The sequence below is a fragment of the Megachile rotundata genome, chromosome 12 (assembly GCF_050947335.1).
Source record: "Megachile rotundata isolate GNS110a chromosome 12, iyMegRotu1, whole genome shotgun sequence".
Taxonomy (NCBI): Eukaryota; Metazoa; Arthropoda; class Insecta; order Hymenoptera; family Megachilidae; genus Megachile; species Megachile rotundata.
Window position 1 is genome coordinate 11874754 of NC_134994.1, and position 18983 is coordinate 11893736.

The 18983-nt window shown below is 35.0% G+C and overlaps 1 protein-coding gene across 8 annotated transcripts in view; it reads right to left on the bottom strand.

Moving 5' to 3' along the window:
• Sytbeta (Synaptotagmin beta) overlaps window positions 1-18983 on the bottom strand; it is a 159317-nt gene that overhangs the window by 61000 nt on the left and 79334 nt on the right. For 7 of the 8 annotated variants that reach the window (XR_001095598.2, XM_012282787.2, XM_012282785.2 and 4 more), the window contains one exon: window positions 6259-6606. Coding sequence is in view for 7 of the 8 variants with exons in the window: in XM_012282787.2 (XP_012138177.1) it covers window positions 6259-6528 (270 nt within the window). In the remaining variant the exon portion in view is untranslated. Of the gene's footprint in view, window positions 1-871; window positions 1148-6258; window positions 6607-18983 lie in introns of those variants that run through there. The other variant, XM_012282790.2, reaches the window with a different exon arrangement.

The window sequence follows — 18983 nt, forward strand, 5'->3', positions numbered from 1 at the left end:
TGCACAATATTGTATTATTAAGAAATTTGAAAGCACTCTAAAAGCTTTATTCTAACAAACATTTTAAAAATATTTTTGCACGCGTCGTCTGAAAATGGTGCTACCATCGCCATCTTGTAGTCGACTATGCAATCAAAACAAGGTTATATCATCTTCGAATAACAAAGAATTTTTATGAATTTCTTATATTTGCAAATTATTTTACGAACAGGGTCAGAAAAATTTGTATGTACAGACTTCTAAATGTTATCTTTGAAAATATTTGCAATTGCAGTTTCATGTACCATAGAAGCCATCTTGCGATAGAAGGTGGATACATTTCAAATACGATAACACCATTAATGGTGTTGTGATTCCTAACACGACTTTACTACGTTTCAAACAATACAGAAACGTTCATACTACGTTTCAAAAATTAATTACTTTGACAATTTTGGTATATGAGATGCGACAACAAGAATATTTTTTATTCTTTCTAACAACAATAATCGTCCATGCACTTCACATCAGTTTCCTACAATATTTAATTTTTGTAAATTATCTAAATCATCAAGATTTTAAATATTCTTTATTGAATCTCTTATTTGTACATTTATTAAATGCCAAACACTACAGAATTTCATTCCCTACCATTTTACTTCTGACTTCCTTGTCTTCACAAGGAAGACTTTCCCAAAATAATTGCAAACAAAATACTAAGAACAATAATGTAATTATTAACAATTCTATCGCGAGATGATATACTTTCTCAGACATACATTGCGACAGATTCGCTACAGAAAATACATTCGTTTCGAAACACGCGTTTCGTTTGAAAATAAGTTTTAAGAAATATAACAAGACGAGTAGAGGAAAGTAAAAATTTATTTACCTTCGCGAACTGTACGGACATACAGATGTGTAGTATTAACACATAAATTGCGAACGTAGGACTTTCGTTTCCTTTTAAGGTTTCGCTTCAGTACTGTTCAACGTGAAACTGATGGGATTCAACCTTGTATCCAGATGTTCCCCTTCCCAACAACGCACTTTGGGCAAGGGGACATGGGTTCAATACCGGCTTCTTCGCACAAAACCAACACACTCCAAACAAGGCTCGAACAAAAGACTGACGATTGTACGTTGGTGAAGAAATTTGAAGAAGCATCTGTGGATTTTGGCAAGTGTAAAGCTTAGGAGTTCGACAATTTGGAAATTTTAGAATTTTGGATGTTGGGATATTGAGAATTAAAAATTTGGCACTTTGGAAAGTTGACAGTTTGGAAACTTAGCAGTTTGGAAATTTGTACAATGGAAAATTTGGAAATTTAGTAATTTAGGAATGAAGAAATTTGAGACTTTGGAACTTTGCAACGAGAAGTTGCAAAGAGAAGTTGGAATTTATAAATTTGGGAATTTGGGAATTTTGGATGTTGGGATATTGAGAATTAAAAATTTGGCACTTTGGAAAGTTGACAATTTGGAAACTTAGCAGTTTGGAAATTTGAACAATGGAAAATTTGGAAATTTAGTAATTTAGGAATGAAGAAATTTGAAGTTTGAGAGGTTGGAACTTTGAGAAGTTGGAATTTATAAATTTGGGAATTTTAGAATTTTGGATGTTGGGATATTGAGAATTAAAAATTTGGCACTTTGGAAAGTTGACAATTTGGAAACTTAGCAGTTTGGAAATTTGAACAATGGAAAATTTGGAAATTTAGGAATGAAGAAATTTGAAGTTTGAGAGTTTGGAACTTTGAGAAGTTGAAATTTATAAATTTGGGAATTTGGTAATTTGGTAATTTGGTAATTTGGTAATTTGGGAATTTGGTAATTTGGTAATTTATAAATTTAGAAACTAGATAATTAAGAAATTTAGAAATGAAGGATGTCAAAAGTTGCAAGTCTTAGAAATTGAAAAATTTGGGAAACAGAAAAGTTTGCAATCTGAAAAATTTATATATATGTTCTGCATTTAAGAAAACAGTAAATAAACTGCGAAGGCAAGCTACAGAAGGCAATCGATTTCTTGAAATTTCCAAAGTTTCGCCCATTACCAGTTATCCACGCATTTTGTACCGAAATAGTATCTGTGGATAAGGAAGAATTTCAGAGGTAATATATCGATAGAAACTGATTTTACACCAGGGAACCTTCAATATTTGATATTAAAATTGAAAGTAATGATAGATATTTGTTATTAATCAATAAAATCAATATTAATTAGGCTTTTTCGAAAATGGAACAAGTGGCGCCATCTCTCCGGCGAACAGGTTGAACTACACGGTTTTGAAACAGTAGTTTCATTAGTTCAACGCACTGCCGCTAGACGGCGCCATTTCTGTCTTGTGTCGCCACCTAGCGGTAGAAGACGGGAACTAATCAAAGTAGAGTTTCAAAAGTGTGTAGTTCACCCTGTTCGTTGAAGAGATGGCGCCACTTGTTCCATTTTTTTTTTTAAACTTAATTAACATTGATTTTAATGATTAATAAGCTATATATTTATTATATATTTATTAATATTGAGTTTGGGGTGCTTGAAATATATTTTTTGGGTCCGAAAATGCAGATTATGTCTTCAGAATAATTTGAACACTATAGCGTATCTCGTTGATGCAGGGAATATCATTGGAAGAGTAAAAAGTATAACAAAATTAATGTACAATAAAATAAATGCATAATAAATTAATGCGAGTAAATACAATTAATATGTAATAAAATTAACGAGAGGATAATGCAAATAATACTCGAATAATAAAAATAACGAAATTATATAAATTATAATAGAATTAATGAAATTGACACGTGAATGATAAAATTAATGAGAAGATAATAAAATGAAAAGAAAATAAAATTAATCCGAAGATAATAAAATGAAATGAAAATAAAATTAATAATAGAGTAATGTAACAAATGAGACAATGAGTGGTAAGAGAAGCTAGTTTGTCTATGAAATTCTATTATGTGTCCTCAATGCAGATTCCAGAGTCAAACCCAATCGGTTAATTAATCTACGAGTTATCATCTAATAAGGAAATCGATCGGGAAGAAAATGTCAAGCACGCGGAAAATTGAATTTCACGCCGTCGGCGAGTTCCGGATAAAACAAGGAAAATCCTCAGAAACTATTATGAAAAATGTATATCATAAATACCATGTGGTAAATGTGTTTATCATAAACACCGTATTTTATATACATATAATAAGTGTCACATTACGGATACATATGAGGAATAATGTGTATTTACATTACAGCAATTTACGATAAAAATTGTTGCAGGAAAAATGTAATTTATAAACAGTATCATATATAATAGTTTCAAAGCGAATAGCACTTAAAATATTTAAACAGTAATATTAAAACCTAAACATCTACATCTTAGTATGACGAAGGCATTACAAAATGGTTGCTCATCATTTATTGAATATTTAATACTTCGTTGAATTTATATAAATTTAAAAAATTATTTAAAGAATTTATATTAATGTTCGAATATTTGTCTCCTAACGAAGATCAAAATGGTTGCTCATCATTCATTGAATATTTAATACTTCGTTGAATTTATATAAATTTAAAAAATTATAAATTAAAGAATTTATATTAATGTTCGAATATTTGTCTCCTAACGAAGATCAAAATGGTTGCTCATCATTCATTGAATATTTAATACTTCGTTGAATTCATTTAAATTAAAAAAATTATAAATTAAAGAATTTATATTAATGTTCGAATATTTGTCTCCTAACGAAGACCAAAACTTGATATTAAAAACAAAGCGTAGCTGAATAATTAACAACCCTCGCCAAAGCAAAAATCAATGCAGTGCCATAAAAAGGGTGTTTCCCGTAATAAATGAAAAGTGTCGCTATATTGTCGAGAAGTTTATGGTCGGGTTTTATTGAGATTCAGAGCGTGTCTCGTTGCTCGACTGCAAGTACAAGGGTATCGCAATGACAAAAGAAACTGCGCGAAACAATTAAAAAAAGTTGTAAAATAAAAAAGAAGGGAAAAGTGGAGCGATCGTGAGTTACCTCTGCACGAGCGAGCTATAATAATGCTATTGTTAAAAACTTTGATTTGAAAAATGAAGAAAGTTGCAGAATGATTTAATATTAAAATAGGATCAATTATTAACGATTGATCTCGATTAAAGGGTTTGTCTCTGACGCTTCGCATATTGGTTTCATAAAGCAACGATGCTAAAATAGGACACACTGGTACGAGTAATACATTTGCTGCTAATTAGCTACTGTCTCCCATTAGATAATTAGCACGTTGTCCAATTAATAATGGATACTAATAGAATCCCGAATAGATGTGCACATTATGCAACGAAATGTTCTTACAGAATCCACGTGGTAATTTAATACCCTTTCATTTGAACAGTGTGAGTGTTAATTGGTCGGCACTAGTTAAGGTTAGGCGCATTTTCTTTGATGAATCGATAATGATATGAGGTTAAACCATTTCCGCTTCAAATTCGAGATATTCTCTGAATAATTCATTTGGAATATTTCAGGTTCGAATATTGATTGCTATAATTCGATTTAATTAATCTCATTGCATTCGTGATAGATCGAAGATCCTTCTACTTGTTTTCTCATTAAGATGGAGAAAGTTTTTTGTATTAAGAAAATTTCATAAACTTTTTTAATAGGGTGAAAATAAATTATTTTCACGTGATGTAGTATAGTGCGTAGCAATTATATGTGAAGCAATATCACGCGAGGCGATATAGCGCGAGTCAAGTCTATGCGTAGCGATATAGCACGTGACAAATCTACGCGTGGCGATATAATCCGTAGCAAGTCTACGCAGGGCGATATAACGCGTGGCAAGTCTACGCGTGGCGATATAACGCGTGGCGATATAACGCATGGCAAGTCTACGCGTGGCAATATAACGCGTGGCAAGTTTACGCATGGCGATATAACGCATGGCAAATCTACGCGTGGAGATATAACGCGTGGCAAGTCTACGCGTGGCGATATAACGCGTGTCAAATCTACGCATGGCGATATAACGCGTGGAAAGTCTACGCGTGGCGATATAACGCGTGGCAAGTCTACGCATGGCGATATAACGCGTGGCAAGTCTACGCATGGCGATATAACGCGTGGCAAGTCAACGCGTGGCAATATAACGCGTGGCAAATCTACGCGTGGCGATATAACGCGTGTCAAGTCTACGCATGGCGATATAACGCGTGGCAAGTCTACGCATGGCGATGTAACGCGAAACAAGTCTACACGTGGTAATATAGCGCGTGACAAGTCAACGCGTGGCGATATAGTGCGAGGCAAGTCTACGCGTGGCTATACAGTGCATGGAAATTCTATTTATAACAATTCCATGCTTGGCGATATAACGCGTGGAAATTCTACTTGTAACAATCCCACGCGTTATAATATAGCGCGAGAAAATCTTGCACGTGGCGATACAACGAGTGGTAATTCTAGATATATAAATTACATACATGACACTATAGGGAATATCAAATCATATTCGATTTCCGATCGAAAAAGGTTAAAAGGTTCGGCTCAATTTTTGCGTTAAAATAACGCGATTGCCAACAATAAATATAAGGCGATACGTGTATGTACTCGGTAAAGATTAAAGGTAATTACGGAGACAAACGACGGATGCTATTAACCCTAATACAAATAGTCTAGTAAATACACAGCACAGTTTAGAACTGTGCTGGAAGCGTGTTGACAGTGAGTAGGTTCACTTCATCAGAGGCGAGTAGATCAGTAATTGAGGGTTATTCTTTCAATCATCAAACAGTCTAACTAATTTCACGATAAATTGCAATATATTGCAGTTCGTTTGTTCACTGTATTAGTAAACGTATTGTAATTTGAAAAATTTATTATGAAAGAATTCTGTTTCATCTTTAAAGCGAAGCATGATTTTATTTCTCAATTCCTATTAACTTTGTTGTATAATTTCTGTAATTTTGAAAGAGGTCTGCAATTCATGTTATAATTTGTATCTTTGAAAAAATATAGAAATTTTGTGCTGAATATTTGCAGCATCATAAACGAGGAGCTGTATCTTTTTTTGTCGTACAACGTAGACAAAATGCTTGTTATTTAATGTACATATAGCAACTCATATCGGTGTTTAAATAAAAATAACCAAGTATGTAGACGAACAAAATGTTCATAAATAATAATCTTTTATTGTCTGTCATTGTCGATATATTCGTGATGAATCAAGTATTAAAATATTGAACTCTTCTTGTCAAACACCCCGTACATTTTTATTCTACTCACCCCAATCTGCACCGCGTAGTAATTCCTCTGTTGTTGTCGCCAGCAATTCAACACGTGCGACGACGACATGTCGTGACAGTGTTGCTGACAATTCTCCTGACGACCTTCCGGTTTCTTCGCGGTCGATGGTGGATCAGGCCAACGATCTAAATTGCTCCAGTACTTCCCCTTCCGTTTCACGGCGTAATATCGATAGACGACTATCGTCATCGCGAAGACCAAGGCCAAGCCGGTGCCAGCAGCCGCACCGAAAATGGCCGACGAAACCATTTTCCCGCACTTTCTGTCCTCCTCGATTTCTCCCTTTTCCTCTTCTCAATTGTGACGCTCCTGGATTTACCCTCTAATCTGTAAAAGGTCAACGTCGTTAGACTGGACAGCTCTGGAATCCGGCTTAATCGGATTTTACACTCTGTGTTTCATTATCTTGATTTCGGGGTATTCTTGCAATTATTTTTACACTGATTCCTTGTGCTACTACTTTTTATTCTCAGTCTTAAATTTACATTATCTAAATACATTTAAGTAACAATTTTCTTCTATACATGAAGCAGAAAATGAACTAATTAATATTAGTTATAATGACGTTTATTTACATTACATTTCCTTGTGCTTTTGTCAAAATGTCTGTAATTTTTACACTTCATTTTCAATGTAAATTTACATATATGTAAATTGTGTAGTTTACATTAATTATTTCAAAGATATATTATTTGCAGATATTTGATGAATTGCTATTTCTAGCCTAACTTAACCTCATTCTCTTCTGAAACGATATTATATTAATAACAGTTCGATACACTGTAATAATTTAACTAATATAATTAACGAAACAATAGTTACCACTTGCATTATATAGAAGTAACAGTAAATTAACGATCAATAGTTAAATATTTTATGCCGGTGTAACCTGAGGCAGAATCAAAGGTTAAACATGATCTACCATGCAAGTAGAAACGTTAATTACCGGTTGAGTCAATATAAAGTTGCAGCGTTCACGATTATAAAGTTACGATTAACGAGTTAAATCGTTAATGCAGGATGCTAAACTAGTTTTCCTGTTAAAACAACCATTATGACTTTGGTATACATAATGCGGATTTTAATTGTATTTTTTTTATGTATTCATTTATTGAGAAAATCATTTTTGGACTTATTTGGAAATGTTATAATGTAATGTCTTTTGTGAAATAATTATGTGCTTATTTCTGTATTTTTAAGCTTCCAGTTTTTTAGATCTTTAAGTTCTCAAATTTCCGATCTCTCAAATTTCCAATTTCTCAAATTTCCAAACTCTCAAAGTTCCAATCTCTCAAATTTTCAAACTCTCAAATTTCCACTCTCTCAAGTTTCCAATTTCTCAAATTTCCAAACTCCCAAATTTCCAATCTCTCAAGATTCCAAACTCTCAAATTTCCACTCTCTCAAATTTCCAATCTCTCAAAGTTCCAAATTTCCAAATTTCCAATCTCTCAAATTTCCAATCTCCCAAAGTTCCAATCTCTCAAATTTCCAATCTTTCAAATTTCCAACCTCTCAAAGTTCCAATCTCTCAAAATTCCAATCTCTCAAGGTTCCAAACTCTCAAATTTCCACTCTCTCAAATTTCCAAACTCTCAAAGTTCCAATTTTCCAAATTTCCAATCTCTCAAATTTCCAAACTCTCATAGTTCCAATTTTCCAAATTTCCAATCTTTCAAATTTCCAAACTCTCAAATTTCCAATCTCTCAAATTTCCACCCTCTCAAATTTCCGAACCTCTCAAATTTCCGAACCTCTCAAATTTCCAAACCCTCAAATCCCCAAATCTTCAAATTCCCAAAATTCCACCCTTCGAAATTTCAACCTCGAAAACCCAAAACCCCAAAAATTCCAAAATTAAAACTTCCACGTCTCCAAACAGCCACCCTCCTAAATACTTAACCACCAAAATCTGCTAAATTTAGCAACGCCTAATTAAACGAAAAAAGTTGCGTTCAGTATAAGTGTCTCAAGAGAAAAATCTCCGCAAGGAGTCAAATTTCTCTGAACATTACGCAATTTCTCGACCAAACATGGCAGTTTACGCGCATAATTTCACCGTCGTGGTTTCTCGAGAGCTCGTTGAACTCTGAAGCTGATATCTTGATGTGCGTCACCGTGCGTTCATCATGGATTAATTTATGCAGTTGCTATGGTGATTGCTGATTGGTGATTTTAGTTCGATGGCTTTGAGCAATGTGCGACGGAAACAAAAACAAGAACTGGTCACGTGCGTAAATCTACTGTGACACGAAGGACGAAAGAAATGTATCTTCTTCAATTTTATTTATTTTGTTTTATTCATAAGAGCAATTTTTATTGATATTTGGTATACTATTCTTACTACACTATTTTTCCATGGAGAAGGTTTTTAGATATGTTATCTAAAATATTTACTTATTCGTTTATTGTCAAATTATACGTTCAATAAATTTGATATATTTTATTGTGAAATTACTAATATATTTAGTTATGCAAAAAGAATATAATTATTACAAATTTTAGAGTGGAAATATTTTGTAATATATATAATTCTTTTTCGAAGCTAAAAACTGTAATCATTCTTCAAAGTTAAAACTACGTTCTGTATTGAAATATAAATTCCAATTTGGCCCTCGAAAGTCTTCACTGCTTTCATCTTCACTTTTTCTCCCTTGTAGATCTTTTACGTAAAAAGTAAGAGCTCTTAATTAGAATTAATGCTTGCTGTCGCAAGTTTTTCCTTAAATCCAGGTTCCTACCAAATTTTTAACTGTCTCCTAACCTCAAAAGCTTTCCAAAATTAAGCTTAATATATTTTTATTAACTGCAAGATAAAAGTCAGTAAAAATATAGAGTTTGATCATGAAAATAAAAATAAGAAATAATAAAAATGATTATTCTTACTGAATAAATAGTTAGGTTAGGTTGATAGAAGTACAATTAACCATTTTACTAAGACTATTGCTAACCTCAAAAATTACAAGTACTTAAACTTAATATATTTCTATTAACTGCAGGATAAAAGTCAGTAAAAATATAGAGTTTGATCATCAAAATAAAAATAAGAAATAATAAAAATGATTATTCTTACTGAATAAATAGTTAGGTTAGGTTGATAGAAGTACAATTAACCATTTTACAAAGACTATTGCTAACCTCAAAAATTACAAGTACTTAAACTTAATATATTTCTTTTAACTGCAAGATAAAGGTCAGTAAAAATATAGAGTCTGTTTGTCAAAATAAAAAAGGAAACAACAAAATTGATTATTCTTACTGAACAAATAATAATTAGGTTAGGTTAACAGCCATATAGTCAACTACTTTATACATTGCATTCCACATACATATTTACATAAATCTATATTTTAATATCCTTAAAATTTTCAATTTTAACATTATAGAAAAATAAAAATGTTAACTTATAAACCTTCTACATGTAACCATTTTCAAGATACAATTTATTCGAGCTTTATAAAAGAACCCTAATGTACTAAAATTTTTCTAAGCCATTACTAAAAAGTTAGCTTTAAAAACATAATGGTTTGACTATTGTAATAATTTCTCAAACAAATATATTCCATTAATATTGAAGTTCAATGACCATGAAAACTGCGCAAATAACCTCAACTGTTCGATTTAATCCTCCACCCTTTGTGGTGGAACGTCAATTCGTCCAGCAACAAATATCCGATTTTGATACTGGATATCGAACATTTATATTAAATTATTTCGATGTAATGTATTTTGTGGACTCCTTTAGCAAGGTAGCTCTGTGCGATTCATGCAATTGATGAGCTCGGAAACGGTGGTTCACCGAACAATTCGATACCACGTGTTCAATAAAGTTCGAAATTTCCGATAAATTCCAGTTCACCGTAAATTTCAGCGACCGTTTCGATCGATCGGAACAGAATCTTCTTACGGGAGTAAGCTCTCATTCTTATATAATTTCAGTTCAGCAACTGGATGATTTTGTGTCGGTTATGTCTGGTAAAAACGGGGTCTCCAGGGAAGGAACGTGAACGACGGCGACGCGAATCAAAAGGACGGGACGAAACGAGGAAGATCTCGATTTAATGAAAAAGAAGTACTCGTGTTTGACGGGAAAATATCCGGGGAAAATATTACATGCAAAAAGGAGCTTCGTAGAAAAAGGAGGCAGGTTACGAATGTTCAATGCGATCGCTGAGGGAATGGAGAAAACAACATCGTTCGTCGAAAATTTATGAAACGATCGAGCGGTTTCTTGACGTTCAAAATTTTATTCATGGTACAAGCACGAAAGTGAATTTATTAGCGAACGGTTTCGAATTTCGAAGCGTTTGTTTTTACGAGGAAAATAATCGTGCGTTATTGGAGGAAATTGGAAAGGAAACTATCGATATCGTTATCGATGAATTATCGGAATGTTATCGATAAACTATATAAATGGTCTGTAATATCGTTGAGGTATTATGGTGCGTGGAAAGAGAGCTGTTTGAAATAATATTATGTTTTTATGTGTGTAGATTTTTACATTTTTAGTTTTTTTTTGAGTCGTCAAGTTTTTATATATTCACGTTTTTAAGTTCTCATATTTTTCGATGTCCAAACTTTAGAATTTATTAATTTCTTAAATTTTGCAAGTCTGGTATTGCTCTATTCTTCAATTTTATTTTTCAATTTTTCAATTTTTCGATTTTTCAATTTTTCAATTTTTCAATTTTTCAATTTTTCAATTTTTCAATATTCCAATTTTTCAATATTCCAATTTTTCAATTCTCTAAATCTTCAATTCCCAACACTTTGATTCTCCAACTCTTCACTTCTCCAACTCTTCAATTCTCCAACTCCTCAATTTTCCAACTCTTCACTTCTCCAACTCTTCAATTCTCCAACTCCTCAATTCTCCAACTCTTCAATTCTCCAACTCTTCAGTTCTCCAACTCTTCGATTCTCCAATTCTTCAATTCTCCAACTCTTCAATTCTCCAATTCCTCAATTCTCCAACTCTTGAATTCTCCAACTCTTCAGTTTTCCAACTCTTCGATTCTCCAACTCTTCACTTCTCCAACTCTTCAATTCTTCAACTCTTCAATTCTCCAACTCTTCGATTCTTCAACTCTTCAATTCTCCAACTCTTCAATTCTTCAACTCTTCAATTCTCCAACTCTTCAATTCCTCAACTCTTCAAATTTTCAATTTTTCAATTTTTCAATTCTTCAATTCTTCAATTTTTCAATTTTTTAGTATTTCAATATTTCAATTAGACAATTACTCAATTTCTTAATGACTCAATTACTCAATTACTCAATTACTCAATTACCTAATGACTCAATTATTGAACTATTCCACTGTTGAACATTGATCTATTGAATTACTCAATTACTCAATTTATCAATTATCTAATGATCCCATTATTAAATCACTTAATCAGTTACTAAATTATTAAATTACTAAATTATTCAGCTACTTGATTTTTACATTTCAACTATTAATAAATTTACTTGTTAAATAAATTTATTTAGTAAATTTACTTAATAAATTTATTTTTCATATTTCTTGATTTTTACATTTACATCTCAAACCGTCTATAAACGTTCAAATCCGAAAAAGAATATGTAAAACAATATTTAAAATTCTTTATCCTTCTTCAAAGATTACAAATATTTCAGAAACGTCGTTAATAATATTATCATACCTGAAATGAAATTATTACCGTCTATTAATACCGTTTACAAGATCACTCGGATTAACAAGTTGAAACCGCGAATGTATCACAAAATATCACGATACTTATAATACCTCCAGTTGAATTATTTGTGAAACAGCAAGGATTTCATTTCTCAGTTCCTAAAGTAATTTTATTTCCCAGATGCATCGTTGACATCACTCGGATTCTCTGTTTTCTGGGTGTGTACATCGTGGGCGTAATTCTGTTGTACGGAGGAAATAAACCGTGCTGTCCTATGTACCATTTCCTACGTGTCTACATAATGCAACCTGTTATCGTAAAAGGATCTGATTTTTACCGAGACAGGCGTGTTCGAAAATGCGTGCTTAAAAGGTAGCCAAGAGTCTTCGTAAAATATCTGTTCATATTTAATTTGTTACTCTCTACCAGAGTTTCATTAAAAATAATTGAAACGTACATCAAACAGATTGTATTGCGATACTTTTCAATGCTATTTTATTCTGTCTCATTTTATGAAATAAAATTTGGTTTTCGTTATGACTTCGTATTCTGATTACAGAATTTCAAAATTATTCTATAATTCTGATTATTGAATCTAAAAATAGAATTTAAGAATTTATTTTGTAGATGTAGAAATTTAGAAGGTGCTTGTTTAAAGATTTTCGTGAAATTAAATCCTTGTAAGAAGTAACGAAATAAAATTATTTTACATCTGGAAATTTAGAAGATTCTTGTTAAAATATTTTTGCAAAATTATATCCTTGTAAAAAGTAACGAAATAAAATTATTTTACATCTGGAAATTTAGAAGATTCTTGTTAAAAGATTTTCGCAAAATTAAATCCTTGTAAGAAGTAACGAAATAAAATTATTTTACATCTGGAAATTTAGAAGATTCTTGTTTAAAGATTTTCGCAAAATTAAATCCTTGTAAGAAGTAACGAAATAAAATTATTTTACATCTGGAAATTTAGAAGATTCTTGTTAAAATATTTTTGCAAAATTAAATCCTTGTAAAAAGTAATAAAATAAAATTATTTTACATCTGGAAATTTAGAAGATTCTTGTTAAAAGATTTTCGCAAAATTAAATCCTTGTAAGAAGTAACGAAACAAAATTATTGTACAAATTATTTTATATGTATTTTACAGTGTGTTGGAAGTAACGGACAAAACAAATGAACTGCGCTATGCGCGTCCGAACACGCATCACGATGCTTTGTCCTACAGTTACAGTTTTACCTTCGTCTACGAAGCACCGCGCATTTTGTAAAGACATTTTTATATTATTAAAGTATTTTCCGTTCACCTCAGCACTGCAGTTTATTTTCCTGGAGCTAATCCTAACAGGTTATGGGCCCAGACACATTCTGGTCGCGTGTGGAAAATTAAACGAACATTTTTTAGTACGACGAATTTAATTCGCGATAGTGCAGTGAGTGTGAAAAGTTGTGAAAAGTTAAAGTTTTTGTCAAGATGAGTTCCTCAACTTCAGTGCGCATCGAACCACTCGGAAAAGACAATTACGACACGTGGAAAATTCAAGTGGAAGCTCTACTGATAAAAAACGACAACTGGAAGTACGTTAATGGCAATAAAATACGACCCGACGTAACTCAGGGCGAAGCGGCAACACAATGGGACGAAGCGGACGCAAAGGCAAGATCCGATTTGATATTAGCAATTAGCCCGTCCGAAATTAAACAAATTAAAAATTGCAAGACATCGAACGAGATCTGGAAGAAATTAGAAGGTATTTACCAGTCGAAAGGTCCGGCGCGAAAAGCGACGCTATTGAAGCAGCTTGCTTTGCGAAAAATGGCAGAAGGCGACGACGTGAGATCGCATATGAACTCTTTCTTTGACGCGGTCGACAAATTAGAAGACATGGAGGTTAAAATCAACCCGGATATGCTCGCCGTTCTTCTGCTGTACAGTTTACCCGGTTCGTTTGAAAATTTTCGGGTGGCCATCGAATCCCGAGATGAATATCCGACGCCCGAAGCGCTTAAAATAAAAATTTTAGAAGAGAGCGCTGCGCGAACCGATAAAGCAAAAGAGTCGAGTGATAGCGCGATGTGGGTAAGAAAATCGACCAAGCCGGACAGGTCAAACACAGCGCAATGGAAGCGCCATGATACCGCAACAGAAGAGCCGAATAAAAACGCGAAGGAAAAACTACGTTGTTTCCGCTGTAAAAAGATAGGACATCGAGTTTCGGAATGCCGCGGACTGTTCCGCGGGCAACGGCAGTCAACTGCAGGAATGGCTAAAGAAGATTTTTCCAGTAGCAGTGCACCAGGAGCGAAGGAAGTCGCTTTCCAGGCCGACCAACGCATTCGCGAAAAGGGTACAGAAGGGAAATGGTGTCTCGACAGCGGCTGTTCATCCCACATGAGCGGCGACGCGTCTTCTTTCGTCGAGATGAAAACGTCAACGTGCGATACGTTAAACCTCGCTAGCAGCGCATCAACACAGGTGGAAGGTCAAGGTACAGTGCGATTATCCATAAAAGACTCGAATTCGCGAAAAACTATAGAACTCCGCGACGCGTTGTTCGTTCCCGACCTTCGCATGAACCTTATGTCGGTCGCGAAAATTACCGATAAGGGATGCAGTGTTCTGTTTAGAAAGCATAACGCCACCGTGTTTGCGCCCGACGGGGAAACAATTTTCACCGCTGACCGACGCGATAATTTATATTATGCACAATCCGCGTTTTTTGTGAGCGATGCAAATTTAAAAACGGTAAATGATATGGAATTGTGGCATCGGCGTCTCGGTCACGTTAACGAGGAAAGTTTGCGAAAAATAAATCGCGATAAAAGTATACGCGGCGTTTCCTTCGGAAAAGACGAAAAACTACCTACTTGCGAAATCTGTTTGCGATCAAAAATGACAAGATTACCGTTCCCAAAAAGTTCGAACCGTGCCGTAGGTGTTCTCGAGATAGTTCATACCGATATATGCGGACCGATGAGCGTCGAATCGATCGGCGGCGCGAAATATTTTATATTATTCATCGATGATTATACGCGATGGTGCGAAGTCTTTTTCTTGAAACAAAAGAGCGAAGCGTTATCTGTTTTTAAAAAGTTTAAAAATTTCGCTGAAAATCAAACAGGCGCGCGAATAAAGTATTTGCAGTCTGATAATGGTCGCGAGTTTCTCAGTAATGAGTTTAACGAATACCTAAATTCGTGCGGCATTAAAAGACGATTGACCGTAACGCACACGCCTCAACAAAACGGTGTAGCCGAGCGTAAAAACCGAACATTAGTTGAAACGGCGCGATGTTTACTTCTCCAGGCGGGACTGTCGAAGCGATTTTGGGCTGAGGCGATAGCGAACGCGAATTATACGCGTAATAGACTACCGTCTCGCGCTCTCGACGGCGACAACGCTTATTATCGATGGACACGTAAAGTACCGGACGCGTCGTATTTCAAGGTTTTTGGTTCGAAGGTCATAACCCGAGTTCGAGACCGTCAAAAGTCGAAATTCGAACCGCGCGCGCAAGAGGGAATATTCCTCGGTTATTCGGATGAAACAAAGGGTTTTAGAATATGGCTTCCCGACGAGAACCGCGTCGATATATCTCGAGATGTAAAATCGGCAGACGAGACGTTAAAAGGGCCACTGAAAATAAATTGCGAAGAGCGAGCGAGAAACGAGAATTCGTATTCCGACAACAATGTAGAGATAGATATTCAAAATGATAAAACAACCTCGAAAGTCACGGAAAGCAGAGATCAGTTGAGAAACGATAGTCAAACAATCGATCGCGAGAATAGTATCGTTGAAGTGCCCATAAATCCTTCGCAACAGTCCGATTCTATTCCGACACGCGTGAACGAAGTCAGGTACCGGGTAGGTAGGCCACGAATTATCCGGACCGGGAGCCGTGGTAGGCCGAGAAAAGTACGCGGTACGGTCGAAACTCAAAACGATATTCAAAGTGATTCTCAATCTGAAGGAGAGAACGAATTATTCGAAGACGCCGTATCTTCGCATCCGACGGAATCAGCTGGTATGGCCGAGATACCGCTGCAAACCGCGCTTTCCGGCCCGGATAAAACGGAGTGGCGTGTCGCGATTCGGGAAGAAATAGCGGCGATGTTAAAGAACGACGTATGGGAGATCGTTGAACGCCCTCGTGATCGCGAAGTCATTGGGTGTCGCATGGTTCTCCGCGACAAAATAAACACCGACGGACAGGTGACGCGGAGGAAGGCGCGTTTAGTCGCACGCGGTTTTGCTCAGCGCCCGGGTTTAGATTACGAAGAAACGCACGCGCCCGTTACGAGATTGAGCTCGATACGATTGATAATAGCTCTAGCCGTCGAATACGATATGCAAGTCCATCAATTGGACGTGTCAACTGCGTACTTGAATGGAGAAGTCGATAAAGATATTTTCATGACGATTCCGGACATTCTCCCTGACGCGTTGCGCGACATCATATCGGACGGACCCGTAGAATATAGTGATAAGGCGCGAAAAATGCTAAACGAATTATCGAGCGGCGATAAAGTATGTAAAATAAAAAAGGCTTTATACGGTTTGAAACAAGCGGGTAGGCAATGGAATAAACGCCTCGACGAAGAATTGCGAAACATGGATTTCGTCCCCCTCCATGCTGATCCATGCGTGTATATATTGCGAAAGGGGGAGCAATTTCTCGTTCTTGCCGTATATGTAGACGATATAGTAATAGCCGCGAAAGATTTTAAATGGTTAGAACGCATTAAGAAACAACTCATGCAAAAATTCGAAATGACGGATTTAGGGAAGATCGGACATTGTTTGGGTATCGAATTTGAGCACAACGGTACGGAAATAAAAATGCGGCAAAGCGCGTACACGAAAAGAGTTTTAGAAAAATTCGGCATGTTAAATTCGAATCCCGTGACGTCACCGATTGATCCTTCCCAGAAACTAACCAAATGCGAAAAACAAAGCGCCGACGTTAAAAATTTTCCGTACAGGGAACTCGTCGGATCCCTTATGTACTTGGCTACGGCCACACGCCCCGACATAGCTCATGCGGCCAGCAGTCTCAGCCAATTTAATTCGTGCTACGACCGACAACATTGTATCGCGGCAAAACGCGTACTACGTTACTTAAAAGGAACAATTGATCGCGGGATACGATTCCAAAAAGGCGACGGTATATTAAGGGGTTACGTAGACGCCGATTGGGGGTCGAGTTTGCACGATCGAAGGTCATACACCGGATTTATATTTTTGTTAAACAGCGGACCTGTAAGCTGGGAATCGCGAAAACAACGCACGGTTGCGCTTTCCACGATGGAAGCGGAGTACATGGCATTGTCGGAATCGACGAAAGAAGCAGTGCATCTGCAAAGTTTTTTAAAGGCCATAGGAATTTTTAAGCAGAAACATGTACCGATATTCAACGACAATCAGAGTACTATCGAATTGGCCAAAAACCCAACTTTTCATAGCCGTTCGAAACATATAGACATTAGACACCACTTTGTAAGAGAAAAATTAAAGGACGGCGAAATAAAAGTTTTTTACAAAGCGTCAAACGATCAGATCGCGGACGTATTAACAAAAGGTTTAACCGGCCCGCGTCATCAGAAATGTACCGCGTCTTTTATGTATAACGATCGACATTGTAAATAAATGCGTTGTAGTAATTAATTAGCGAAACATTGTATACATCAGCGATAAGCGTACATCCTTGTTTTGAGGGGGAGTGTTGGAAGTAACGGACAAAACAAATGAACTGCGCTATGCGCGTCCGAACACGCATCACGATGCTTTGTCCTACAGTTACAGTTTTACCTTCGTCTACGAAGCACCGCGCATTTTGTAAAGACATTTTTATATTATTAAAGTATTTTCCGTTCACCTCAGCACTGCAGTTTATTTTCCTGGAGCTAATCCTAACACAGTGTTTATGCAAATTATAATTGGTCTCAAACTTCAAACTGAAACGTAGTAAAAATTCGAGCAAGATTTGTTGCACTCGAACTGTGAGTTCACGAATCGACAAGAACCTAACCTCAAAATATTCTCTTTTACAACTATAACTTTGTATCCTACCTCTGTAAAATGTTATAAATGTTATTCTGCTTCGAAAATATTTTGTAAATGAAATTATTTGTGGTTTCACTTTTGAGGTATACAAAATATGTATTTTGGTAAAGTAGCAAGAATCAGGCAACAAGGGTGTTCATTTACGAACGGCTGATTACGTGTGTCATCATCAAGGTTGTTAAATTATTTCCGTCGCTTTCAGTGCTTGGTCGAAGTTGTGATGATTAAAAGCCGATTTTATCGCGACGATAATCAAAGCCAATTTATCGTGGTATTTACGTAGACTGATGACGAAGTTGCTTTTACGAGGGGTAAGCAAACCTGTATTCGGTGTAGAAAACTGACTAACTGAATGTTAATAAACGATGAAAATAAATAAAAGTTCGGGCTGTCTTGTTTGACGAAAAACTGTATTGCTAATAAAAATATCTTTCTGGGAAATTTTCTTTGGATAAAAACATCGAATTATGGTGGTTACGTCATTGACGTATTTTGCAGTGATTTATTTTTAAAGTTCAATTGGATGCAACTTTGAATGACATTTATCTAGTGACATTTTACTATGAACTTCAATGATTATATATAAATTTAATTTTGACTGACAGCGAGTAAAATTGTGAGAACTGTAAATGAATTTGTGAATAAGATTTTAAAGACGATTAAAAATAAAATTATAAATAAAATTGTAAATAAGTTTGTGAGTAAAATTATGAATAAAATTGTAAATAAGATTGTGAACAAAATTGAAATTGTAAATAAAATTGACAAAGCAGCAAATCAACAAATATAAAAACTCAAACCTGAGAATGCTTATAAGCTAAAAATTTCACCATTTTAGAAATATTCAAAATTTTTTAATTTATCCACAAAGTTAGCAATTTAGAATTTTATAAATGTGACAATAATACAATTACTGAATTCAAAACTTAAGCAAGTGAAAATTTCTTAATTTTAACCTTAATATTTTGAAAATACAGA